Raw genomic sequence first — 27,281 nt, 5'->3', positions numbered from 1 at the left:
TGCCTCTGCACCACTGAGATGCCACAGAAGTTGAGTCACATCCTAATTCTTCTTTGGTTAAAGTAAGAAGACTGTAAAGATATTACAGTTATTGCCTTATTGCTGCCAGTGTGGGACTTTTTATGAGAGGGCGAGTGTACCCGACAAAGACCCTATTACGCCGAACAGAAAGCTGTTCAGAAAAGAAGCAAGACCACAAGGAACAGAAAGCGTGCATATAAAATGATCTGTGAGTGTGTGTGTGTGTGTGTGTGTGTGAGCGAGCGAGAGAGAGAAATGGAGTAGCGCTGGCACAGACTGAAGGTCAGGGGAAGTATCAGTGACAGGAAGTAAGCGCCTGCCAGGTTCAGGCCAGGTTACCACGGTAATGAATGACCGTGCTGAGTGACACCTGGCTGGTCTTAAAGACGGGGGGAACGGCACTCAAAAACACACACGGTTGAACACGTGGACACACGAGCAAATTCACACACCTAGGCAGGCTCCTGAAAAGGTGGCTTCAAATCAAAGTGTGTCTCTATAACACGAAATATTCACGACTTAATGAGCAACGTAAAGTTACAGTTCTGTTACTGCGATCAGCTCTTCAGTGGAATGTCCTGAATGCATCCTGCATGAAGACAAGATACAAACAAACATGGACCCACTCTGAAACACTCAGATACTGTGGGACCCTTCATGTGTTCATTCTCATATACACACACCTGCATCAGCCCCAGTCACTTACTGTTCTGACAAACAACAGCAAGGATACAAAGAGTAGACAAACGTGAAAGCACTGTTCATTCAACAGACCTTCTTCACAGCAGCCATTTTGACATGAAATAGTATGTGATTCAGGTTCAGTTCCATTCAGGTCAGACAGAGTCAGGGTGCTGCTGTGGTGCATGTCGGCTCACAGTTGCTCATCAGGTTGTAAGTGGTCAGCTGTTTCACAAATCAAAGTGTTTCCTGATTTCACTCCGCTGTGGCTCAGGTTTGATTTGAGCAGGGCACAAAAACCTCTTGGTGAGTGTACGTTCATGATCTCACATATACTGTTAAACATCTACATACAATAAGGCCATCACAATATCTTTTTAAAAACTACACCATTATGGTGGACAAAAAAATGAATACTAAAAATGTTATCGATAGCGATACTGATAATATGCTATCAGTCACAACTTTTATTGTGTTTTGTCTCTTTTTTGGCAGATAAATTGACACTGGCAACCACAAGGTGCATTACCACCTACTGTGTCTAAACCACCAAGTGAGAAGGGAAAGGGTTATTTACACAATACATGTATATTATTAACATGATATTATATGTCCATACTTAATTTAAATATTGGCCTTTTTAAGCTTTATTGAATAGAAACAGCTGAAGAAGTGACAGGAATGTGTGGAAAGAGACATGGAGGATGATCGAACCCTGGGCCGCTGTGGCAAGGACTGAGCCTTTGTACGTGGGGGGATGCTCTAAGCTAACTGACACCCCTATACTTCATATTTAAATATTACGATTGTCATCAATATCATATCAATATTTAGTAATCCCAACACCTTTGTCTACAGACAAACAAGTAAATAAATGTTTTGTAAGCAGACTATCTAAATAATGTGTTACCTAGTGTTTTTTTCTTTTCTTGGCAGTAATTGACTTCCATAACAGGAGCAGGAGTGTACATAGGTTCTTAGATATAGCGCATGTTGTTATAAATCATGGATGATCACTTACATAGATGAATGTTTAGCTTGGTTGTCGATCAGAATCATAGGACATGAGAGATTTGAGGCTGACTATGACATTTCTCTTTGACATTAAGCTAACCAGAGGCCAGTGAAACACGATAGGGGTGAGCTGACAACCTATTTCCCCACCTGGTGCTATGGGTCGCCCCGAGGTGACATTTTCCAGCCACTGTTTTTGTTGTTGTTTTTTCTTGTTTGTCTCTCTTCACCCTTCTTACTTTTCACATCACTCATCCAACAGCACCTCATCTACACACACACACACACACACACACGCACACCATGTGCAATACTTCAAATGGCAAGATCAAAACACCCTTCATCACACGGGCAAGCATAGGAGACGGCAAATGTCACATATTGTTACAGGCAGGTGGAGTGGTGAGCGTGGTCAGTGATGGCCTGCAGCAGGAGACTGAGAGCAGATTTAGTGACATGAAACAGCCCGTCATGTTTTGGAAAGCTTGTGTGGACACTTTGTGTCATTGTCTGGCATTGATCCACATGCTGTGCTGGACACCCTGCCCACATTGTACCAAAATCAGTGAAAACATAACTCTGTGTTTTGTTCACATGTGACAAAGCCTCCTCAGGCAAATTGTAAACAGCTTACCCTCACACAACTGTCCCATGTTCTGTTGTGATGAGTAACACTGCCACGACAATCAGCTCTTTAGTTGGAGCTCTGCGGGCAAAGTCAGTCTCTCGTGTCTCGGGATCATTGCAGGAAAGCGGTTCACCTGTGATGTCTCCTCACCGGCCTCGGTTCCAGTATCAGATTGTCTGTTAAAGCGGCAGATGCAGCTCTATTTTAAGATCTGATATGTGCTGATGCCGTGAGATCTCAGCACATCGCTGTAGTGTGTGGTTGTTGCATCGCAGCAGGCCGGTAGCACCGGTGGATTTTGATTGTGACAAGTGAGGATGTGTATAATTGTCCACCTGTCTTGTCACAAACCTTCCGTTCTCCTTGTTGCAGAGAAGTGAAACACCTGCACCGGCAGGCGCGGCGCCAGGCGGGTGTCTTCGCCTGTCAGAGTTGCACAATGGAAGACTTTGGTGTAAACACACACACTGTTACAAGCCAGAGTCCCAAAAAATGGGTAAAACAGATAAATAGTTTGCCCCAGATTTACCATGAAATGAAATAAGGTGTGGGTTACACACACTTCCAGGAAGTGGAAATGCAGGAAGAAAACACTTGTTGCCTCTTAAACAGCGGCTTGCTCATTTGCCTGTTATATCCTATTGGCACCTTAACACCTAGCGACGAGCCAGGTCAGTAATAGCACACTGTGTGGTGTCACATTTATATTTATTGATATTTATTTTTAGGCTTTGCACCACTTTCAACATCCACAATGTTTGAGTTTGTTATAGTTTGGGCACCAGAAGAGTAATCATATCTTTTAGCAGCTCTTTGTTTATGGTGACAGCACTAAATATATATGAATGAATGTTATTTGTTGCCAGAATTAGAAAGTTAATGGGACAGGGTCATGTTTACCACTCTGTTCATCAGCTCTTCTTTTAACGACACATCCCGATGTAGATTTCAGCTCGTCAACAGTTTGATGTCTCCTTTGTCGTATCTGACGTTTCATAATGTGTCAAACATTTTCAATAGATGACAAGTCTGGACTACAGGCAGGCTAGTTTAGCACCAGCCCACCCATTTTCTTCCCCTACCCGGGGCTGGGTTGCAGTGGCAGCAGGGTGCTCCAGATGCCCTTCATCTGGGTGATACAGAGGCGTTCCCAGGATAGATGGGTTATGTAGTACCTCCATCAGGTTCTGGATCTGCCCCAGGGTTTTGGACATGTCTAAAGGAATGTGATGAGACTGAACCACCACAGCTGGCTCCTTTGGACACAACAGAGCAGTGGCTCTACTCTGAGCTCCTTACAGTCCAAACTCCTCACCCTACAGTATAAGGCTGAACCCAGCTACCCTTTAGGACTCTATACTATGGAGCCATGCTGTTTGAATACATACAGAATGTGGTTTGACATTGTCTTGCTGAAATAAGCAAGGCCCTGAAAAAGAAGTTACCTACTTGGCAGCATATGTTCATGTATATTGTTCAGCATGAATGGTACCTTCACACATGTGCAGGTTACCCACAAGCCCGATCGTCCCGCTCATCTTTAGCCCAGAGGACTCATCAGACCACAGGCCAGTTTTCCACCTCTCCACCTCTCCGTCTTTACTTTACAAAGACTCTCTGGATGTTCTTTTTAGACCCACTGCTGTTTCCAGTTCACCTGGAATCCTTGTCCACAGAGATTTGCACAGCAGGAATCCTTCAATATTTTCTGTCATGCACATGGAATGAGTACAGCTTTGGTGATCATGTGTTTCTGATTTGTTTGTCTTTATGCACTAACTGGTGGAAGTCGGTCTGCTTGTGTCATGCGTCTTGTCTCTGTTAAGCACTTGGAGCAGAACCAGATGATGCTATTATACAATGATGGAGTGAAAGGATGAGTCCTTCACTCTGCCTTCATATGTTAACGTCATTACTGACTCCACCATCAGACTGACACTTTCCATCCACCATGATCTTGTGCTGTGTACCCTCTCCACCACACGAGCCACATACATGAATTACATCCATGTTAGCTATGTTACTGATGGATGGTCGATATAATCTGTGAGTCGGTGCGTCTTGAACTTCTTGTTTGTGTTCAGAGGCTGTTTATCTGTGACAGACAGAACACGTCCTCGGGCCTGAGCGCAGAAGAAGCAGCTCTGGACAAACTCAACCCACTCAACTTAAAGCAGCTCTGTTTAATTCATCACTGCTGTGTGTTTATGTGTATGCTGTATGGATAGATAGTGTACAGCCAGTTTGCAGGGATGTTCATGGGATATTCTTCTGTTGCTGTAGCCTTTATGTCAGATCAGACTGGAGCTTTATTGAAGGTGTGATGAATGAAACATGATGCTAATAATAAAATGGCTGCGTGTTGTAAGATGCAGAACATGGATAATGTTGTTTGGACAGCGTGACTGCTCGTGGTGTTTGTGTTTGTCTGTGAGTGAGGTCAGACTCAGGCTGCTCTGACTGATCTGGGCTACATTCACCTCTGACCCAGAGTTCAGGGGTTAAACACATGGGGAGAGGAGAGCTGGTTCCAGCCTGAGCCCTGTTTGGATCAACTTGTGACCTTTCTTTCAACACGGCAGCGTGTCCATTACAGCTCTATTCCACTCACTGCAACTTCAGACTGTGTAGTGCTGCACAACAGAGCCAGGAGCCACCATTACTGTGACAATTACATTACATGGAAAACTCACTTTTTGCTGTAGCTTTGAATGGTTTATTTATACATCACAGTCCATTTAAGATTGTGGACACATGCTAAGGTGGAAAAACTTCAGTAAAACCATAGACTGTATAAAACAAATACATCATATCTATGACAGTTTTCTGAAGAGCCGTTGTGAAGCTCAAGTGTTGTGACAATCATGCCTCTGCCGGGAGCTGAGGCAAGCTGAATGAAGCCTGGTGGGTCAAACAAGCCACCTGAAGCTATAGAGACTGTAGAGACCAGGCTGTAAACATGTTTATTTCTGCTGGGAAGTTGCACATTTTAACCTGGGGGCTTATGGAGATTCACTCGTTCCGGAGCCAGCCCCAAATGGTCGGTGGAGGAACTGCAGTTTTTGGCACTTCTGTTTAGGCTTCACTTCACAGGCACAGAGGTTGTCACTTTAGTGAAACACATTAATATGGTAGGGGAGTTGCAAATAACAATTATGTTCAATACTGATTAATATAACATGAAGGAAAGGTGAAACTAAAACATACATACAAAGAATAATCAGCACTATGCAGCTTTAAACATGTACTGATACACAACTTAAATATGCTAATTCAAGCCCTCATACCAATGAAATGCCATGGCTTTTTACTGTTTTTACTGCTTACAGGTTTTATGTATTTATTGCTATTTAACAACCATGTAAATATTTTAACACATCAATTATATATTTATTTATCTGTTTGTGTCTTAAACATAAACTTTACATATAATTTTAATATAATTTATCCAAGAAATAATCATCTGCAATCAGTGATGGATAGGATGTGTGCAGGTGTCACTGGATCATCTCAGATAAAAAAAACTACTGCTCACATGACTCTTCCCGCAACCAGCATCCTGCAATTACCGAAGTGGCCACAAGGACATAGAACAACTTAGTCATAACAGAACAAACTTTTGCTATCATATACGACAAGGCAGCAGCACATTTAGCATTTTATTTTGGAAAATAAAAGCTTTTAAAATAACTGCTGCTTTAATTTTCAGTCACAGTACTGTAGGTGAGTCATCCTGCAGATTGAATAGATTGCAAATTGCTTCATTAGACTACGTTGTAAGGTGTGTGTCCTATAAAGAGGAGAGTGCAATGATGTGCAAGATCTGTAGACATATTCACCAAAACTACAACAGTAGATGTGTGGATCAAAGTGTAAAATGATACAAAGGTGCTTGGGTAACACTTTATAATGAGAACACACTATTAAGCATTAGCAATTTATAACATTTATCATTTATAACGCATGTGTACTCATTAGTATGTGGTAGTTACCGGTGCTTGTTCTAAAAGTCAGGGATGAACTTTCCCAGAGTGTAACATCTGTTAACATTGGTACCACGCTGTCTTAACGTTTGACATAGCGAGCTGTGATAATGTGCAGGTTTTACTGACGTCCTGCAGCTAATGTTGTTTCTTCTGTTCTGTCTCACAGGATGCCTCCATCGCTCATCGCTTCCATCTGATGCGGGAAAAGCACCCGGAGAAGTTCAACAGCAGGTGAGAGGATGACGAGATTTAGAAAAGCAGCTTGGAGGAGTGAAGCACGCTGGCACTGAGCAGTCGATGAGAGGGAGTTTGTTTGTCGAAAAAGGCCGTTAACCTTCCCCATTTCATCGTCTCAATGCCATTAGCTAACAAGCCTCAACCTTATAACCAGCTAGTGACCTCTCACTTTAATCTGGAAACCCAGTATCATTCTGAGCCACAGTCGTCAGCAATCAATAACAGAATAAAGGCTGCCTGCCTGCTGCCTGCCTGCTGGGATCAATATATTGGCAGTGCCTCGTTTGAGTTAAAGCTGAACTGAGCTGTGACATGTGTGTGAAGTCCAGTGAGACTGGAGCTGTGGTTTCCACAGTCCAGCTACAAACACTTGGAATGCCAAAAATGTGTCTTTTTTGTTTTTGTTTTGTTTAATCAGAGAAAGTTCTGACCTAATTATTAAAGACAAATGAGGAGTTAATTATGTAGAAACTATGCTGTGATGGAGACAGCCACAGCGTAAATGAGACTCACACCGCTTTAATTCAGATGTAAATTAGCGTTCTTGCAAACTGGCATGTTCATATCTGGTATTTGTATGATGTTCATTACGTGCTCTGTCTCCGTCTGATAAACAAGTGTAATGACGTATTAATGAATTGTTCTGTATGATTGGAAGCTGCCTCAGTCTGACTAAATTAAGAGAGGTCAGCAGAGAGTGACAGCGATCCAGAGTCAGATAAGAAGAAATGCTTCAGTGATGATGCACTGGCCAAGTTCAACCTCCACAAGTCAGACATAATCTGAATCATTACAATAATAATATTAAGGACAAAGCTCCTCCAGAGCCTCGGAATACAGTATACAACAATCCTCATCAAGACTGACATCAACAATGAATTGATGTTAAGTTGTCACTAACAACTTAACATCAGTCATTTTCAGTGCTTTGTTTTGTGCGAGAATAGAAACTGAAGTTCTTCTGTTATTGTACGTTCCATTAGTTCTTATAAAACTTCTTATATAACAGTCATTGATCATAATTGGCTGTGTTGAGGTAGGGCCTGGTAAGTCCTTGATAAGTCCTTGAATTTGATGTTTAAGAAGGTTTGGGATGAAAGGTGAGGGGACATGAATGTCTGCGCAAACCTTCTTTACAAAAATGTTTTACATCCTACATTCTGATCAACATCTGAGTCAGTCCTTTGTGAAATGTCTTCTGGGAAGACAAACCAACAGTGGTGAATTTTGACCTTCTCATGAGAGTTGTTGATAACAGCAACAATGGCTGTCCTCGTCCTTCAGGTGTAAATATTAACCACCATCCACAAATATGAGAAGCTGTGGGGGAAACACGGCCTTTGATGTCTCCCTACTTCCATTCCCATCAGCCTTTGCTGTGGCCACGCCTCGCTGTGATGCCTCATCATGTGGACAGTCAGACAACAAACAGCAGCAGTGGACGCTCACTGATCACTGATGATGAGCGCATGGTGCTGCTCGCCTCATTTCTGCAGCCATCTGGTTGTCTTTGCTGTAGCCTGAGGCTGAGGTGTGTGTGTGTGCGTGTGAATAAACAAATGTGTGTTTATGGATGTGTTCATGTACTCAAGTGTCACAAAGCAAACCTATATGCAAATCTTGCATGTGGATAAAAGCCTCTCTGAGTGCACATGAACACAAATGGTGTGAGAAATCAGGGCGGCGTGTGGCTCTGAAGGAAATCATAAGTCCATAAGTCATAATAAAGTATAAAAGCTTGTTTTGAATGCTTGAGTCACCTGGGAGGCAGCTCTCTGTGTGTCGTGGTGTTTGTATGCTGCTGCATCCCTCCACCACTAATTAGCCTACATGCTAAGAGAAAATCTAAGAAGAGCAGGGAGAGTACGAAATGCATGCAGTGTTTACTCTTTGAAATTCAATAATTAATGCCTAAGTTTCCACACATGGTCCCATACCTGCTTCCAGCATCACAGTCAGAAGGAAGAGAGTGTGATGAAAGAAGATACCTCTGTTCCCCCGGGGGGCTTTCTGTCTTCCACTGAACAACAGGCCACGGTTAAAGCATGGTAAAGCATGGGGCACACTCAGGACACACTCAGGACACACTCAGGACATACTCAGGACACACTCAGGACACACTCAGGACACACTCAGGACACACTCAGGACTTATTTAGGAAATACTCAGGACATACTCAGGACTTATTTAGGACACACTCAGGACACACTCAGGACACACTCAGGACACACTCAGGACTTATTTAGGAAATACTCAGGACACACTCAGGACTTATTTAGGACATACTCAGGACATACTCAGGACTTATTTAGGACACACTCAGGACACACTCAGGACACACTCAGGACTTATTTAGGACACACTCAGGACACACTCAGGACTTATTTAGGAAATACTCAGGACATACTCAGGACATATTTAGGACATACTCAGGACACACTCAGGACACACTCAGGACTTATTTAGGACATACTCAGGACATACTCAGGACATATTTAGGACACTCTCAGGACACACTCAGGACACACTCAGGACATATTAAGGACACACTCAGGACATATAAATCTATAAAGCTGCATGTCTTCCCTCTAAAATGTGCCTCTCTGTTGCTCTTTGATGGTTCAAACTATTTCTGTTCTCCTGACTGATCGCTTCATCACTGTGTGAGCCACTCGTGGCGCTGATCCAACTGTAGATCCAAGTGGGAGTGTTTGCAAAACATGAACTGTACTGACACTCCGCCCTGCACAAAATAATACCAACAGTCCAATGTACACTATTTACAGTAAGCCAACACTGGAGGTTATTGTTCTTCTGTGGGTTTTTCTTCTTTGGTGCTTCCACGGAGTAACAGACAGCTGATGGACAACCACGACTGTTCTGTTGTTGTCTGACGGATGTTTTGGCACGCTAATATCCGTCCTCTTTACAGCGATTTGAATTGAAAGGAGTCAGTGTGAAGGACGAGCTGTTTTTTGTCTCTATGGGTGAGCGATGATAAATCACCTTTGACCTGGTGAGAGAGGCCCGTGGCCTCATGGAGCACTAGCTCAGCCCCTCCCTGCCACTCACAATCCCGCATTGTCTTCATGTGTCTCTCTCAGACACTTGCACCACACACCATCCCCCGCTCGTCAAAACATAACAACCCCCACCCCCTCCGGTGTCACCCTCCTATCCCGGGCCTGTTGGACAGAGGAGATGTGTGACTCCTGACACCTCACGCTGTGGAGATTCATCAGCACCTAATGGTCACAGTAGCCAGACCTCCAGGAGCCCAAAGTCCAGGTGCTAATGACTTCTCACAGTGAGGACAATGCTGTCTTTCTGTGTTTGTGTTTGTCATGTGGGGGAGTTGGAGACAAGAAGAGTTGAATTTGGAAGTGTTGAGAGGGGAGGGAGAAAGAATTAATTTAGGTGCATCCTTCCCTCCTGATTTCGGCCTCAAATCTACATTTGTGCAGACTGTTCTATCTAAAGATATATTCCATTTCCTGAACATGGCAGTTCATTACACAATGCAGTTCCTCTAAGGGCTGATTCAGACCAAATCAAGCGCTGCTGCGAAAACACCAGTGTTGCCAACTTGGCGACTTTCTCACTAGATTTAGTAACTTAGCGATTAAGCGATTAGATTTCTAAAGAGTGACTTGTGACAAATTTAGTGATTAGTCAGTCCATCAGGGAGAAGATGAGAAATATATTCAAATAGTTGATTGGAATTCATTCCCATGCAGGCAGCACAGCTCTTCTGTCAACAGCTCCGGGGTCTCTCACCCTCCTCCGTCATAGGCAGTGGTTGATGAGGTCTGCCGGGCAGAGACGCTTCTCTGGATCTCTGGATCGGGATGATCTAAAATATGCAAATAGTTTGTTTGGTCTTTTCAGTGCCTTTGTAGATTTTTTTGAAGTTGTAGATTATTTTTATTTTTTACTTTAAATGTCCCTGTAGTCAGTCTGTGATCAGATTTCTTTATCCACCGTTTATCTGGCTCAAAGTCATCTCCTTCTCACTGCGACCACAAGTGAGACCACAAAATGAGTAAAGTGACACAAGTGACATGCAAATGACCATACTTTTCGTGCTAATTGTGGCTACTTTTATTTGGAAAGAGTAGGCAACACTGGAAAATAGGTTTTCCTGTTTATGTGAATGGTTCGGTCGGTTTAAGCTGTGGCTATAGGGCTGCAGGGTATGCTAAAAAAATGCAGCAACCTTTGGTGGAGAAGTCGATACATATTTAACTTTTAGTGAAACAAAACCTGATGTCACACTGCAGTGTCCAATCCAACAGTTGGTGTCCATATTCATGCACACCATGTGTACCTGCCTAACTTTCACTCCTCCAACCGAGTCAGGTGTAGAAGCAGGTGTGATGTTGAGTGAAGCTGTGATGGTCAGGCAGGTGTGCTATGTGCACTAATGAGCAACATGTGACACTGTACCCAACACTTAGAAAGTGGGACATTTCTAGTTACATGTAGAGGCACGCGTGGCCTATCAGTGCATGGTTGACTGAAGTTAATGTTGGCAGGTGTGATGTTGCCTCATCTGATGCAACAGAAAGAGAGACTGACCATCCATCCTTCACCCAGCGTGTCATTATTGCAAATATATGTTTCTTTTACAGGCTGCAGTGCTAATGTTACGCAACTTTGCACTGCATTGTGTTTAAAGGATAAAACACGAGACTAACTTTTGGTAAAAAAAGAGCCAAAGATGATCTTCTTCATAAAAAAAGCAGATTATAGATTCATAAACAGCCAGTCTGCGGTGTGTAGATATCAGATGGTTCTACTGTAGCAGCCCACTGTCATTTTCAGGTGATTTGATGAAGGGAAACCCGTGTGTAACCATGGGGGGTTTGTCTTGCCACCTTGTATCCTCCCGATTTCACACGATGTATGAGGGGGGAGGGGAAGAGAAAGAGGCGGTGGGGTTAGAAGGTCAGTGCTCATGTTGGAGATTAAAAGAGATGCTTATCTGTAGGGAGGGTAGCGAGGTAGGAAGGGCACAATGAGTGAGAGATAGCTACAGTAGATACAGTAAACAGCTAGAGAGCTGTGGAGCCCCCGAGCCTCGCTGAAGCACCCAAACACTGTTTCCATAACACCACTTTCAACCTTCTTACTATAGTGCCAACCTCTGTTGTCTTTCCGATGAAATGTGATTCCACCAGGTCTTTGAATTTCATTTGAAATGTTACAGTTTGGAACCTATCTTACAAAGCAACTGTATTCATTAAAGTTGAATTAAAAGTAGAATTAGCAACTGCTTTGCTGTTTTATGGTATCAGCTGTTCGCTCTTGCATGCACACTTCCTTACAGACTGAACAGGAGACCAAAAAAATGATTTCAAAATGTCCCTGTCATAATTGGAAGAATACCCCCTATTAAAAGATTATTTCAGATCCTTTTTGTACCAACAATTGACTAGATTTGGTGCAAAAACATGGAAATAATGGAGGAAAGGCTTAAGGAAGTAGTGTGCCTCCCTGTTGCACTCTCTGTTCATAAGAGACGGGAAAAACACGAGTTAATTGCATTTCTTACAGGCCGTCTCAAGTGGAAGCAGCTTAATGAGGTTAGGCAGCTCGCCTAGTTGAGAATCACAACTGTTCCTAATTGTGATCTCAAATATGCTCATAATCCCCTGATTTGACAGCAGTGGAGGTTTCTGGGGGGGTATTAAGGTGAAAGAGAAAGAACAAGGGACAGAAAGACAATTAACAGGAAGACAATCGTGAATGAGTGCAGCGGCTTAAGTCACAGCCGCAAGTGAGAAAAACACAGTGATTGTAACATCTGATGTGTGTTGTACAGTTTAGGTTCATGTTGGGTTCTATCTATCTGTCTTCTTTGAAAATGGACAAACCATGTGACAGGGTTGTGTTCCAATTAAATGTTCTATGTCCTGTTCTTGTTCTCAGTGCCACAGTGGTACATAACCTAGTATGCCCACATGATCCTGAGCTGTTGTGTCAATAGCTGTGTTGTCAGTATCAGCAGCATGTCGACCTGCCAGTGAACTTGTCATATCATGAAGTATGTGTAGATGTCTGTAATAATGCAGCAGTTATGAATCTTTTGCAAAAAGGTGACGGAAATACCCTTGGTGGACTTGAGTCATGGAGGTTCATGATCTGTTTTGTTCTTGAGACCACATACAGCATCCGTGATCAAAAATTACTTTTCACTTTTCACATTCTAATAGTGGGGAGCCCCCTGTTGAACATGACCCTATGTTCAAAGATATAACATAATTTCCAACATCTGTGGTGAACGCTGCAGTGCAGAAACAACAATCACCCAAGTAGCATCAGAAGCAGTCAGTATCAGCTGCCTGTGAGCACCAGACCAAAAACAGGCAACTCGGAAGGCGTCATTGACAGGTCATTGACTAGGAGTCAGTTGATGGCCATAAAAAACCCAAGAAGGGTATCCATCCAATGTAAAGGAGGACCGTCTTTGAACAGAGACAGGTCGCTGTCTTGCCACTGTGCCTCAAATATAGCCTCAAAGAACTGCACGGCTGTAGACTCTTGTCTTGTTATCACACATTTTGTAGACAGGTTAGGGATAATTTTGGAACTTTGCGTCTTACAGTCACTCGGTGTGAGCTGTAGTGGGAAGATGGTGGGAGTGCTTTCTGTAAGGAGCTATGAATCCATGTGATAGCTTTTGACAGGGTTCAACAGTGTGTCATCTTTGCTCATCCAAAAAAAAAAAAGTTCAAATCAAACGACTTACAGAGACCAGCCAAAGACTGCTGAATGTGAATTATGACTCTTCAACATCTTGTGACAGAATTCCCACAGTTACCTCCCATTCACTTCAGTCAGCGAACCAGTCAGTTCCCGTCTTAACTGTTGAGAGCTCTGAATACATGCACCATCAGAGCTCATCAGAGCTTCACAGTTGATATTTACAGACTAGTCAAGCAGGGATTTCACCTTGACTGTAAAGTGAAAAGTCATTTAGAAACTGCAACAAATGACACCAGACAACACTGCATCTATCAGGTCACCTCTGACAAATCCTCTGCAGGGCAGAAATGAAACATTGCTCAGTCAGTTTTCATTGAATGTTATGAATCACAATAATATTTATGCTGATCTTCAAGTCTCCACCAGCAATGTTTCCCCATGTCCCCCCCAGAGGCTATGTTGACTTTTTTAACTCATCTCTAAGGGCAATGAAGCACATTGTTTGTGCATTGTTTCAATGAGCATGTTACCTCATTCTGAACATTTCAAATATTCTATATTTGAAATTATATTCTATAATGTAATACACATTTTTGCACCAAAAACACCAAGACAAATTTCTTGTATGTGAAAACCTACTTGGAAATAAATCTGATTCTGATTCTCAAAGAGCGGACATAGATGGTGGGTTCTGGGGTTCAGTATTCAGCAAGCAACACTGCCAATACCAGTCCCTCCACAATAAAGCTCTTGGTGCATCGGTGGAGCTTTGACCTCTGCGGTCACAAGGCCGCGAGCTGTCATGAGCTGTCAGATTTGGAAATGTGAGGTAACTCGAGCCACTGGACAGCTTCAATATGTGTTCAGTGCACCTGAAACGAATCACGCTGTAGGCACGCAACACTGAACTCGTGTGCAAGCTAAAGTTAGGACTGGGAATCTTTAGTGAAAAACATGTTAGTGAAAAACATGTCTGTCCTCTGTGTCCCCTCTCACTCCTCAGGATGAAGAACAAGCTGTGGTACTTTGAATTTGGCACCACTGAGACCATATCTGCCACCTGCAAGAAGCTCAATGAATGCATAGAAGTGGAGGTGAGTCACAGTCTTATCAAAGCTGCTCTCAGAGAAGGAGTGGAGACAGCAAAAAGCAAATGATTGTGTAACTGACAGCAATACAGGAAGATGTAATTAAATACTCCCCAAAAAACAGTAAAAGGGGTCAAATAAGAAACACTGTGTGTACACTACTGTCTTTTTCCTGACAGAATTTTAAGTGCTGTTATTTGTTTTTCTAAAGAAGTAGTTTTCTCATGAAAAAATTAGGCGAGCACGTCATCAGATTAATGCTCCATAAAGTCACCGAAGGCCTCATTCCGCTGGATACCTGGATGATTAAAGCACAGCAAGACTCCAAGAAAACACACTCACACACTTTTTCAGGAACTACTGGAGCTCTGAGGGTTTATCTCAGAGGGGTTCATGGCAGCTTCATATCTTTATTATTATCTTAAATAAAAAATCCAATTTGACCATCATTGGAAATGGGTTTGTATTTATTGTTAGACAAAATATCATTGTTTTCTTGATTTAATTGAATTTAAATGATTAATGTCTTGATTTAGATCTATATTTACATATGCTGTATTATATTTTTGACAAATATTGCCTAAGTCAATATTCTTTAAGATCAAGGCTGACAAATCTACAGACCAACCTGTGATGATCTGTATCTTCCTACGCTATCTGTTGCACCTGGCCACAAGCACATGAAGACATAAATCTTTAACAGAAATGATCTTTTTAAATAAACAAACTCATAAAATGAAAGTAGATCTTCAAATCCTCTTGAAACCTTCTGCACTTTGAAATGCAATCATTTAAACTTGAAATATGACACAAGACTTTTTGAAATATTAAACGTGTATTCAACTTTCTAAATTCAAATAAAGAGTTTTTGATTTATTACAGTTTGAGTGGTACATACTGGGTTTGCACTGGGCGGAATGTTCAGAGTAAAATCTTCAAAAAGGTTTTTCTTCATACATAATTTGTCCATCAAAAAAATGGAAAAAGGAAAATGTGTGCTGGTCGCAGACACGTAACTCCTGAAACAAGCAGACTTTTGGCTCCCTGATCTTCCAAGCAAGAGGAGCACCAACCGATTGCTACATTGACTCCTGTGTTAAATGAGAGCAGAGATTTCTGGAGGAAAGTGCACGTGCTCTGATATAGATATTTTTTTTTACTTTATCCACACAAATCATATATGTATGTTAAGCAAACCTGATTAAACCAGTTATTTCTTTCTGTCTGCATCTTTCTCTGTCTGTCTCACTGTTTCATTTAAACAGTGGCATGTTTTTTGCATCGCTCCTACTTCTGTAGAATTTTCAGTTGCTTACTGTAGTGCTTTGCAAACTTTACTCAAACAGGAGACATTGTACATTTGCTGAGAGCTATTTACTCATTTAGCGTGTGTATGAGATTGGCTTAAAATAAACTACAGTTTGTGTGTTCATGCTAATGAAGGAATGTGTTACCAAATGCAACAGTGTGACTCATTAACAGTTTTTGGACAACAAAGGAGCTCAGAGGAATACGATATATCACACAGACAAGACATGTTAGTCTTATACTTGAATCTAAATATGCTTTTATGTAGCCATTCACTGCATTTATTATTTGATTTCTGATATATGGCATTCTATGGAATGATATGTTCCTCCATGTTAGTAGTTATGATAGGTCCTATTGTATTTATCAAATGCTCAGACTGAACAGAGCAGTAAATAATCCATCTGAACCACACGCTGTATGTTAGAGATTTTTATAGAGAGTATAGATACCTGCTCCTGTTTCCTAGCAGAATTTGTCGCCCTGATTAAATTTTAAGGTCTTCAATTCAATCAGTAAATATTATTACATCTCAGAGACTTTGCATTTATACAGCCTCTTAGGGAGAATCTAGCTCAAGCAGTGAAGGCTCAGAGGGGTGTGACTTCCACATAAGGTGACATCATGTTTAATGAGGAACTGTGTAGGCGGGCAGCAAATCATGAGCTTGGTCAGGTGATGCGCACAGGCAGGCAACCTTTGGAGGTCACATAGGGAGAGGTGCTTAACCACGTGGTATAGAAAATACACAGCAGACACACACACAGACAGACAGATGGACAGAGAGGGATGGTGTCATCCTGACAGCATTTACTGTGAAGCTTCTGCATTCATTGTTGGCTTTGTGTTACAATGACCTTAACAACGGAGGACTGAACAGAAAGCAGTGAAGCTACTATGTGTAAGGGAAATAATAACGCCAGTGTAGGAGTGTCACAACATATTTATATTGGTCTTATTGGCCAAAATGCAAGATGGCATTTGTGAATTGAAATTACACAAAAAAAGGTTGTTTTAAATCCTTACAGTGAAAATACATGCATGTGTTTGAGGGTCTATATAAAGGTTAGTACAGATACAGTATGTGAAAGCTGAACAGGTGTATGCGAGTGGCCCAGAAACAATGGTCTAAATTACTGGATTACTGGATTAGTACAAATCACTGCACAGTGTGAACACTTCTTTATACACTTTACAGAGCTGACCGGTACCAAACTGCTATGCACCCACTGACAGGCCCCTATTAATATTGGTTAGAAAAACATGTCAATGAACATAATTAAAAGACCATGTGTAGGATTTAGTGGCATCTATTCACTTCACTTCAGTTTTATTTATATAGCACCAAACCAGCTTATCTCATGACACTTTCCAAATAGAGCAGATCAAGACTCTACTCATTATAATAGTATTTACCTAACAGTTCCCACCATGAACAAGCACTTAGCAACAACGGCAAGGAGGCAAAAACCTCAAACAGAACCCGGTTCATGGTGGATTCTGCTGTGTCAGGTTGAGTTTAGAGACACAGAGGTAAGAGGCTAAAGCGCCTCTAGGGGTATAGTGATTGCAATCGCTTTTCCTCACCCTCCTGTCCCTAGTGTGAAAGAGAAAAACGTGAGAAAAACATGGAAGGCCCTATCTAGAGCCTGTGTTCTGTTTGTCCATTCTGGGCTACTGTAGAAACATGGCAGAATCTGATATTTATATATATATAAAAGTCTCATTCTAAGGTAATAAAAACATGATGATTCATATTTTCAGGTGTTTATAAACTAATGAAAACAAAATTATGGATATTATATTCATTTCTGATATTTTCTGTAAATATTGCCCCACTAATATAAACTTGTGCAAGATCTACTAGTACTGTATGACTTCATAAATAGATGTACTGCATAGTATTCCACATGTTGTGGAATAGACACACACACACACACACACATTATGTGGTGTGTGTACATTTGCCCGCATGTTGTGGGCACGCTGTAAAGTCCAGCATTTTTGTGGCTGCCTTGATCCAGATGTGGCTAGACACAACATAATTTAGAAGTCAAGAGTGCCAAATATTATGCAGTATATTGTTAGTATCATACTGTATGCATTGTTATTAAGCCAATCTCATTTTTACCGTCTGTTTTGCTGCTTCACACTTGGCCTCTGTCCTTGTGCATCAGGCCCAAATATCTTGCAGTCTTAAACAAATCACTGGTGCAAAGAGATAAAAGTATAAGCATGGACAGCTATTTTATTCCATGATGCAGCAAGTCATACACTGCAGCTTTAATGTCTGTGATGTTAGCATTAGCTCCCTCTCACTCAGTATATTTAAATGCACACAAGAAGCTACAGACATTAAATTAAAAAATCTACAAATGAAAGAAAAACAAACTGAATAAACGAGTAATGAATGCGATTTCCACCCATATGGCATGAGGGGTCACTGAATTGTATGAAAATGAAAATGATGTGTATCAGTTGAGGCCTTCACAGTCACCACATCTCAACCCAAATGGATGAGTATAGGAGACTTTAGATGGATATGTTAGACAGCATGCCCCACCACCATCATCAAATCAATGAATGAGGGAATATCTTTTGGAAGAATGGTGTTCATCCGTCTAGTTCAGAGACTTATAGAATCATTGCCAAGGATCTTTTAGTGGTTCATGGTGGTCTAACACGTAGCACACTTTGACACTATGTTGTTTTTTCTTTTAATTTGTCATCCATCTGTTGGGTGACCAGGGCTAGTAATTGAACCCCTACTACAAAGACTGGAAAAATACTAATTTTAGCTGAAGTTCAATCAGGAAAGACAAGACAAGTGGAGGAGAAGAAACTGCAGTAGATTTATTTGACTTTGGCAATGACCCTTTAGATCAGATTTAATTATACAAACAGAGCCCTTTAAAAACAGACATCATCTTCTTTTCATTTCTTTTTTTTACAAAAGGCTTCATGATTCAACAAATAACTTTTTTTTATTCTCATATCTAAAAGCTCATTGTTTACGTTCTAATGTAACATGTAACAAATATATGTGTTGAGATGATGCAAATATCTTCACAGACGTCTAACATTAATTTTTCTTAAGTTGTCCTTCTACGTAACTAAGACTATAGATGTGTAAAAAGAAGGCTACGTCAAATTATTCCCAAGGACATACATGAGGGGGTTCCTGCTATTCTCTTTCTTGGCTGAAAAAAAGAGGAACACTAACACTAACATGCTATGAAACATGACCATGGTCATGTTATTGTGTACTGAAAACTTCAACACAGTTTCAAGAAACGGCTTTGTACCAGAATACATTTGCCAGTATTATATCTTTGCACAGATGGAAGCAACACACAAAGGATCATAGCGTGGAAAACCCTTCAAGACGTTTCTTCTATCTGCTCCAACCCCAACTCCACATAGCTCCCTTCAGTTGACTCAGAAAAGATCACGCCTGAACCACACACCCTCAAAACAAGCTGTTCTACAAGGCCCTCCTGGGCCCTGTCCTCTTATTCTTCTCCACTTGCATAGTGTTCCCTACCATTGCTATGCAGATGACCAACAGGTATCATTCTAATTCCTCCCATCTGTGTGTCAGATGGGAGAAAGGTGGTGGTGGTGCCAAACTTGGATGGCAAGGAATATAGGAGTGACAAACTGTCATTATCTGCAAACATCTCATCCCATCTCTGAACTAGCCCCTTACTGTTGATCTCTAGTTTACAACATCGGGAGGATTTATCCCTTCCCTGTAAGGGAAGCAGTCCAGGTACTTACTCAGGCTCTTGTCATATCCCACCTGGACTACTGCATGCACTTCCTGTCTGTCCTAAGTTTCTCGCACCAGTCATCCTCCATTTCTGCTTACTACATTAGCATTGTATCCAGTTCAAAACTCTGGTGCAGGTCAACAGTGCAGTGAAGGGAACTTCTTCCTAGATACACCCTACACCCTAGATCTTATACCCCAGTGCAACCATTGTGCTCTTTTGCCTCTGGACACTCAACCATTCCATCATTCAGAAGACCCAGTGGTCCTCTTGGTCAAGCAAGAAGTCTGGACAGCAGAGTTGTTGCCCATCTTCCCATGCAGACTCCCTGTTTTTCAGACTACAACTCTACAACCCCTGCTAGCACCTACTTTCATGTTGCCTAGTTTCTTTGGGATAAAGGGATATCTCACACTGTCCTACTGTGGTTGAAATGCATCTATTGTATGTTGCTTTGGACAAAAGTGTCTGGCAAATTTATGTAATATTATCATGGTGTCTGATTTTGCTGTTTCTGTGAAAATGAATTACGTGTAAGAATCTTTTGTATCCTTGTCAGTCAGGGAGCAACAGAGTATTGAAATGAAATCTTTGTCTGTCACCTCTCCTCAGTGCGATGGGATCATCTTGGACCTCAGCAACACCTCCTTAGAAGGCATCGCTGTGCTCAACATTCCCAGCATGCACGGCGGCTCCAACTTGTGGGGTGAGTCGAAGAAGAGGAGGAACTACAACCGCATGAGCAAGAAGGTTCCCGACAGGATGCCCGGCAGCACTGTCACAGATACCAAAGAGCTCAAATTTTGCGTGCAAGGTGAGTCCAAGGAGGTGAATGAGTTTCTGAAGGAGGTGTTGAAAAAGGAAATAAGAGACTCAGGAATTAATTTAACTGTTACACATTTTCAAGAAGGTGCCATAAATGGCTGACTTCCAAAATTCAAACATATAGTATATAGACACATTAAGTACAATAAACAGTTAGCTCTGCAAAGTTGGAGCAGAATACTAGAGGTGGTCAGGCCCTACTGAATTAGTGACTGGCTCCTCTATAATCATAAGTAATAATAATAACGCTTTCCCTGCCCCACCATAACACTGTATTTGTGACCCCTCATCACAGGTTATGACCTTAGTCTGGACATATCCTTAGAGGTTTCTTCCACCTTTTTTCCCTCTTAAAGGGTTTTTGTGGGCAAGTTTTTCCTCACTCGAACCGAGGGTCTAAGGACAGAGGGTGTCACTCCCTGTACAGATTGTAAAGCCCTCCGAAACAAATGTACTTTGTGACTTTGGGCTATACAAATAAAATTGATTTGATTTGATTTGATCTGATGAGTAGTTAACCTAGGCAGGGATTCAGACAAACCCGCCCTGCATTTAAACAGCACATGGGCCTCCATTGGTGGTGATATGTTGTTTAAGGCACCAATGAAACAATGAAATCTGATCCAGGAAGTCCAGCTGGAGGAACAGATTCATGTGTTTAAAGAATTAGCAGACGGAAGTCTCACATCGTTTTAGCACTGTGCTAGTGCTGGAGAAAGATCTGGCTTGACTCATTATCATCCTGGTATAGGATGACTTGTGTATTTCTTTAAATCTATGACCAATTGTCTTGGGAGGAACCCAGGATTCGTTAAAGAAATGTTGAGGTAGGACTTGTTTGTTTTAACACTTGCATGTGGGGAGGTGAGCCTTCCCAGCCAGAGAAAATGTAGCAGCTGCTAGTTTAAATGCAGTTGTACCATGAACGAACAGGTCAGGGTCAGGGAAAATCGCTGTTTTCAGAGTGCAGGTTGCTAGCTATGCGGCTGTTCTTCTTGTTTCATGTAGCGACGGGCAGATAGTGGAAGGGAATGACAAAAACACATAGCCAATGGCAGGCTTATACAAACAGTCTACTTCCTGTGAGTCAGACTATTCAGAAGGCAAAACACTACACAGTGGCTAACAAAACATGGAGATTTTTGTCTTAGAGATTGCAAAGCAAACAGAATGTAAGGTATAAGGAACATGCACTTGCATGTATTTGACTGGCCAACACAGAGTATCGAAGAGTGACGTTCAACTTCGTCTGGATGAACCTGTGTTGGCACCACCGCTGACTGAGATAGCTGCATATTTTCCATGCAGGGCTGCTGTTGGTCTGAACACAGGGCTGTGTATTGTTGACAGAGAACAATGATAATGTATTTTCATTTATTGTTCAATTAGGTTTATTCAGTGGTGTGCAATGGTGAAGCAGTGTCATGGTGTTTTCTGCTGTCTAGCTGTCATCTCCAGCCTCAAACAATTTGCATCACCTGTCACCCTTTTGTCTCTGGAGATGAAATGATCATGAAATGTTGCATTTGATGGGAAAGAACAGAGTGTGGTGACTTTTTCACTCACGTTTACATTCATGATAGTGTGGTTTTTTTGGTAATAGGGTCAGGTGTTGCACCTGTATATAAAAAGGAAACCTGCACTGTAGATTCACATGTGATGTGTGAAATCAAGGTTACAACCCAGGAGTGAATGGGCATAAACTGACAGAATAATGCCTGTAATCAGCCGCTCTGTGGTGTCCGAGCCTTAAGTGGTTGCTTGATGTGGGGCGGCAGCTTGTTCGTGGTTCATGCTACAAGTGTAGACTTCATTTGAATGTGGTTTAAAGTATTACCTTTTAGTCACTTGCCTCTACAGCAGTAATCAACTTAATTAAGGTTCTTGATCATCAATGGTTTTCCTCAGCGAGCGAAACCAAAACTTTCCAAGGGTGACACATGACCATATATAGATACTACACATCTCCCAGAATTCACCTTGTCACCTACATCTGGGCTTTTAATTCTTGATGTTTTAAATAAGTACAGTATATATATATATATATATATATATATATATATTAGGGCTGTCAATCGATTAAAAAAAATTAACTAATTAATCGCAAAAATTTCTGTAATTAATCGCGATTAATCTATCAATAAATGTATCAATAAATTAAATGCATTTTTCTGAGACTGAAGCTTATAATGAATATTTATTTATGTAAAATGATCAAATTAATGGAATAAACTCGCTAAAAGTATATGAAATTCATTCATTTATTGGCTTAAGGTGCACATATGCACCTGCAAACAGAAAAAAGCCAGAATGAGGAAATATACTGAGGAGTGCCACACTCCTGTAGTGTGACTGGGTGTTTTGCTTTGAGGTGATTGTTAAAGTCGGTGTTACTTCTGTGGAATTTAAATTCGGCTTTGCAAACTGTGCAAATTGCCTTGTTTTTGTCCAACGAGCCATCGGGCAACTTTTAAAATGAAATGTTCCCCCTAAAAGTCCGTCCCTATCCCTCTTTCCGCCATAGACTCTCCTTTAGTTAGGATAGATCATAGACATATATACACAGACTCTCCTTTGTTAGGATAGATCATAGACATATATACACAGACTCTCCTTTAGTTAGGATAGATCATAGACATATATGCACGGACTCTCCTTTAGTTAGGTGATCATGACATATATGCACAGACTCTCCTTTAGTTAGGTAGATCTAGACATATATGCACAGACTCTCCTTTAGTTAGGATAGATCATAGACATATATACACCACGCCTCACTGAGCAGGTTGGTCCGTTGCTGCGATACGTTACGTGTCCGCCATATTGGATGGGCAGATCTGCCCGTAAACTAAAACAAGCAGGGCCGGTTTTAGCTATGGGCAATGTGGGCGACGCCCCGGGCGCATCTCCGTGAGGGCTTTAAGTTATTGCCTCTTATACACCCATTTCACACACACACACTAATATATCTGGGAAAACAAAGCTACACTTTGCCACATCCAAAATGGCGGCCGCCACCGGAAGTAAACAAACCGTGTTAATTGCGTTAATTTTTTTTAACGCGTAATTCTTTAAAATTAATCGACAAAATTAACGCGTTAATTTTGACAGCACTAATATATATTATATATATATATATATATATATATATATATTATTATATATATATATATACTATATATATATGAATACACATTTTGGCAGGTATGGGCAGACAGCACCACAGCTGCTGAAGGGATGTCTTGACGATTGTGTCACTCTGGGTGCTGACATTTCATCAGTGTATGACAATGTGTGCCTGCTCACTACCTGAGTGTTGACTTGTTGATCTGCTGCTGCCGGAGCACATAAAGGTCAGTTTACTTGTCACAAGGAGTACTAGTCCACTTTAGAGAAGAGTTGAGTAACAAGCTGTCAGGTCTGAGCTCAAGTTTTAAGCAGTAAGCCTGTGTTACAAACTGTTGCATGGGTGTGTGGAGTTTAAACGACACAGGCATTTAAAGCAGAGTAAGAAAAAAGCTGCATTTTTAGAGCCAGAACATAAGTGATGCTTTGATTTTCTTTTTTAAATCTGACTCATGAGTCCCCGACTTCAAAGTTTTATTTTTCCACACAGCTCTGGTGCACTTTCTCCAGCTCTCTTTGAAGAGGACATTTATATTTGTGAGATGAGACATGTTTTTACATAAATGCCAGTCTAGTTTAGTGCATGACTTCCAAGTCACATGTCCAGGAAAGGACTTACCTCACATCAGTGTGTTACAATAAATACATAAATCGACCAACATCAGCACTGTCTCCAAAATGTTTCAACAGGAATCAGAAAATTTAAACCAATCACTGTCAACAAAACACAGTGCAACCAAACTGATACCAATCACAGGGGAAGTGCTGTCCAATCAAAGTTGATCAATCTGAGTTAATCTTTATTTATTTATTATTATTATTTATAGATTTGTTTTGAGCAGTGTCTGGTTTTATCATGTAACTAACCTTTTTTGTTTTTTGATTTGTTAGCTTTGAGCCTGCGTTTGAAGTCGACATTAGAAAATAACCCCACTCAATGCTTTTTCACTAAGCTTCTGTCTCTCTCGCTTCACTTTGCCTCGACATCTCTGCTGACTGAACTCAACCTTGTTTCCATGGAGACCTACGGGGCTATACTGAAGTAAAGACTGGAGGGGAAGAAGAGCAAAAGGCAGGAGGAAAGGAGGACACAGGCGGAAGACGTAGTGAAAGAAAGTATAGTAGGAGGACTGACACTGATGAGTCATCAGTCTCCTTGTAATTGATTGATATACTTCTGTAGATTTTATTCATTTGAAGTTAAGTGGGCTGATTATAAATATGTTTGGGCAGTGCTGCAATGCCCTACATGTCGTTCTAAAGATTCTTTTGGACACGTTAAATCTATTACAAGTGGCTCTGTACCAATAACGTCACATAGTGGGTGAAATGATTCAAAAATTAGGGAGTAAGCATAGAAAGGTGAAATTTCTGATGTAAGACAACAACCTCGCAATTCTATATGACAGAGGGAGTCAATTCTGATTTCAGGAGGTCTGGATAGAGACGATTTCCCCATGTTCAGGTCCACAGCATCATCATGTTTAAGTTGCATTATAATTTAGTTATACATTACAATTATTTGATATATATTGAAGCAGCATTGTCATTGTATCAACATCTGCACTGTGTGAAGTCAACGACTCAAATCAAACAGAAAGCTATAATCCAACAATCTCTGCCAAAACTGAATAAAACACAATCCACCTATTAGTGACCTGTGACATATGATATAATTACTCCCCTGCTTCGTGTATAGAAACACGCTTAGGATATAAATCACTCGCTGTCTGCCAGTAATGTGGCATAATGAGAAAACAACTCCCTAATCCAAGAACATGTACATGACATACTCTTACATACGCCAGACTCTGTATGAGTGAACACACCATTACTCTTATGAAGTCTCCTTCCTCTCTCTCTTCCTGTGTCTCACCATCCACATCATTTAAAACATTGTTCTTCACTTTTTCTGATGCAAACTGGATGTAAGTCTGTTTCTGTTGTAGTCCAGGAACTTCGGGTTCTTGCTGGATTTGGGGATCCCCCTTGTGATGCAACTCTAATCACAGTCTACCCGCCAATCAATACGTGGTGGTTGTCTCATCTACTCAATGAACCAGTGAGACCTTCTAGTCTTCTGTGGCTCTGGAGCTAATCTCAAATTATCAGGAGGTCTGTGTGAAAAACTCTGGACATGGACTTTGAAAGAAGTGGGCATTCAGTGGAAGGGCCAGGGAAGGTCTAACAAAAGACACTATTGAGTTGCATTATGGGTATTGTAAATGTATTGTAGAGTGTTTTGGAGCTTGATTCAGAGCAGGGAGTAAAAGTGAAGACACAGATTCTGACTCTCTTGTGAGGCACTGCTTAGTGAGTCCTTTAAGACAAAGCATCCTTTGAAACACACACATACACAGTATAGTACAGCACGGCAGATACACGGCAGTTCCCATCACCATGTGGTCACCTTTGAGGCCCCATTAGCTGTCGACCCCAGCATCGTGTTCTGCTGCCCCGGTCCACTCTGAGTTCAGTCCAAAGGTTCAGTCACTATGCTCAGGTATTTACGTGTGAGAGCCTTTGCAGACGTTGACTCCATCCATGTTGTAAATCATCAGCCTGGTCTTAACTCTTGACCTCAATCCAAGATGTAATCCCAAAGTAGCCTCCTAAATTAGTGAAGACCAACACAGTGTCCTCACTTGAAGGGATTTTCTTTATCTTATTACACAGACTGAGCAGAACTACACATAAACACGACCCCGCCGCCCTGTGCTACATGACGCTTCACTGAAAGCTTCTTATATTTTTTAGAAAGAGAGAGGGGGAATGACATGCGGGAAAGAGCCCCAGGTCGGATTCGAACCCTGGGCCGCCACGGCAAGCACTTAGTCTCGTGCAGTCAGTTTTTGTAAATGGGAAAAATGTACATAAAATACAAAGCCTACATTTACAAGTATCTTGTTGAAAAGACAAATATGCAGTGCAGGATGTGTCAGCGTTTCCCATCCCTCTCTGAGACTGAAAGACAGATTTTTGTTCAGAGTTTTGTATTTTGCACAAGCAAACATTTTATATAAAGTGTAGGCCATTAGTTTCTCATACTGGAGACAGTTTTAGTAAAACTGGTGAACCTTTCCGTGTGGATTCATTCACACGGTGCATGTTAGAACGTGTGTGTGTGTGATGGAATGGTTGTGCTGTGCAGAGTTGTCCCTCAGGATTGAACTCTTATTAAATTAGCTTCTTCTGCTAATGCTGTTTAGAAATAGGGCTCAGAGAGGAGTGCTCTAGTTTCACAGAGAATCGGTGTGTCCTCGTGTAAGGTATGCGCTCATGTGCCTCACTTTCTGTGTGCGTAGTGTTGGCGTGCATCTGCCAGCATATGTGCGTGCCTGCATGTTTCTCATACGGCTAATTGTTAATGGCAGTTGCCTTCTCTGGCGCAATAAACTAAAGCTTTTAAATCCATTTGTTGCAGATAATGCAATCAAGCAGGGTTACCCAGAGTGAATGAAAGACGCCTCAGGCGCTTCTGACCTCAGTCATAAAACTTCAGTCCTCTGAGTCACTGCGTTTCTGCTCTGCTTTCTGCTCTGCATGGACTCAAGGGACAACTGAAACAGACACGCAGACACAGCCTATAGTAACGTATAATTGTGTAACAAATGTAATACAGTGACATGCGTCAGAGAAATTTAAACATTGCGTCTTTTACTGTTTGAACAAGAGTCATTAAAGTGGAAGAGAGTACCTGCTGAACTGCTGTGACAGCTTAAAGGCGTGCTCACACTCAATTATGTTTCTCATTGTTTGCACAAATTTGACTTCTGGAAAGTGTTTACACACCACAGACAGCATATTCAGCCGTACAGAGCAAGCCAAGTATGCAACAACTGTGTGTGTGTGTGTGTGTGTGTGTGTGTGTGTGTGTGTGTGTGTG

At 41.5% G+C, this 27,281-nt stretch overlaps 1 protein-coding gene across 3 annotated transcripts in view; it reads left to right on the top strand.

Annotated features, from left to right (window-relative positions):
• The window catches only part of dgkg (diacylglycerol kinase, gamma), a 99,339-nt gene that overhangs the window by 53,927 nt on the left and 18,131 nt on the right, over window positions 1-27,281 (top strand). For all 3 annotated transcript variants that reach the window (XM_019254631.2, XM_019254632.2, XM_019254630.2), the window contains 3 exons: window positions 6,497-6,561; window positions 14,279-14,369; window positions 20,057-20,258. In XM_019254631.2, coding sequence (XP_019110176.1) covers window positions 6,497-6,561; window positions 14,279-14,369; window positions 20,057-20,258 — 358 coding nt within the window. The remainder of the gene's footprint in view (window positions 1-6,496; window positions 6,562-14,278; window positions 14,370-20,056; window positions 20,259-27,281) is intronic.

This window comes from Larimichthys crocea, chromosome XVIII (assembly GCF_000972845.2).
Source record: "Larimichthys crocea isolate SSNF chromosome XVIII, L_crocea_2.0, whole genome shotgun sequence".
NCBI lineage: Eukaryota > Metazoa > Chordata > Actinopteri > Sciaenidae > Larimichthys > Larimichthys crocea.
This window is presented reverse-complemented; position numbering and strand designations above follow the sequence as displayed.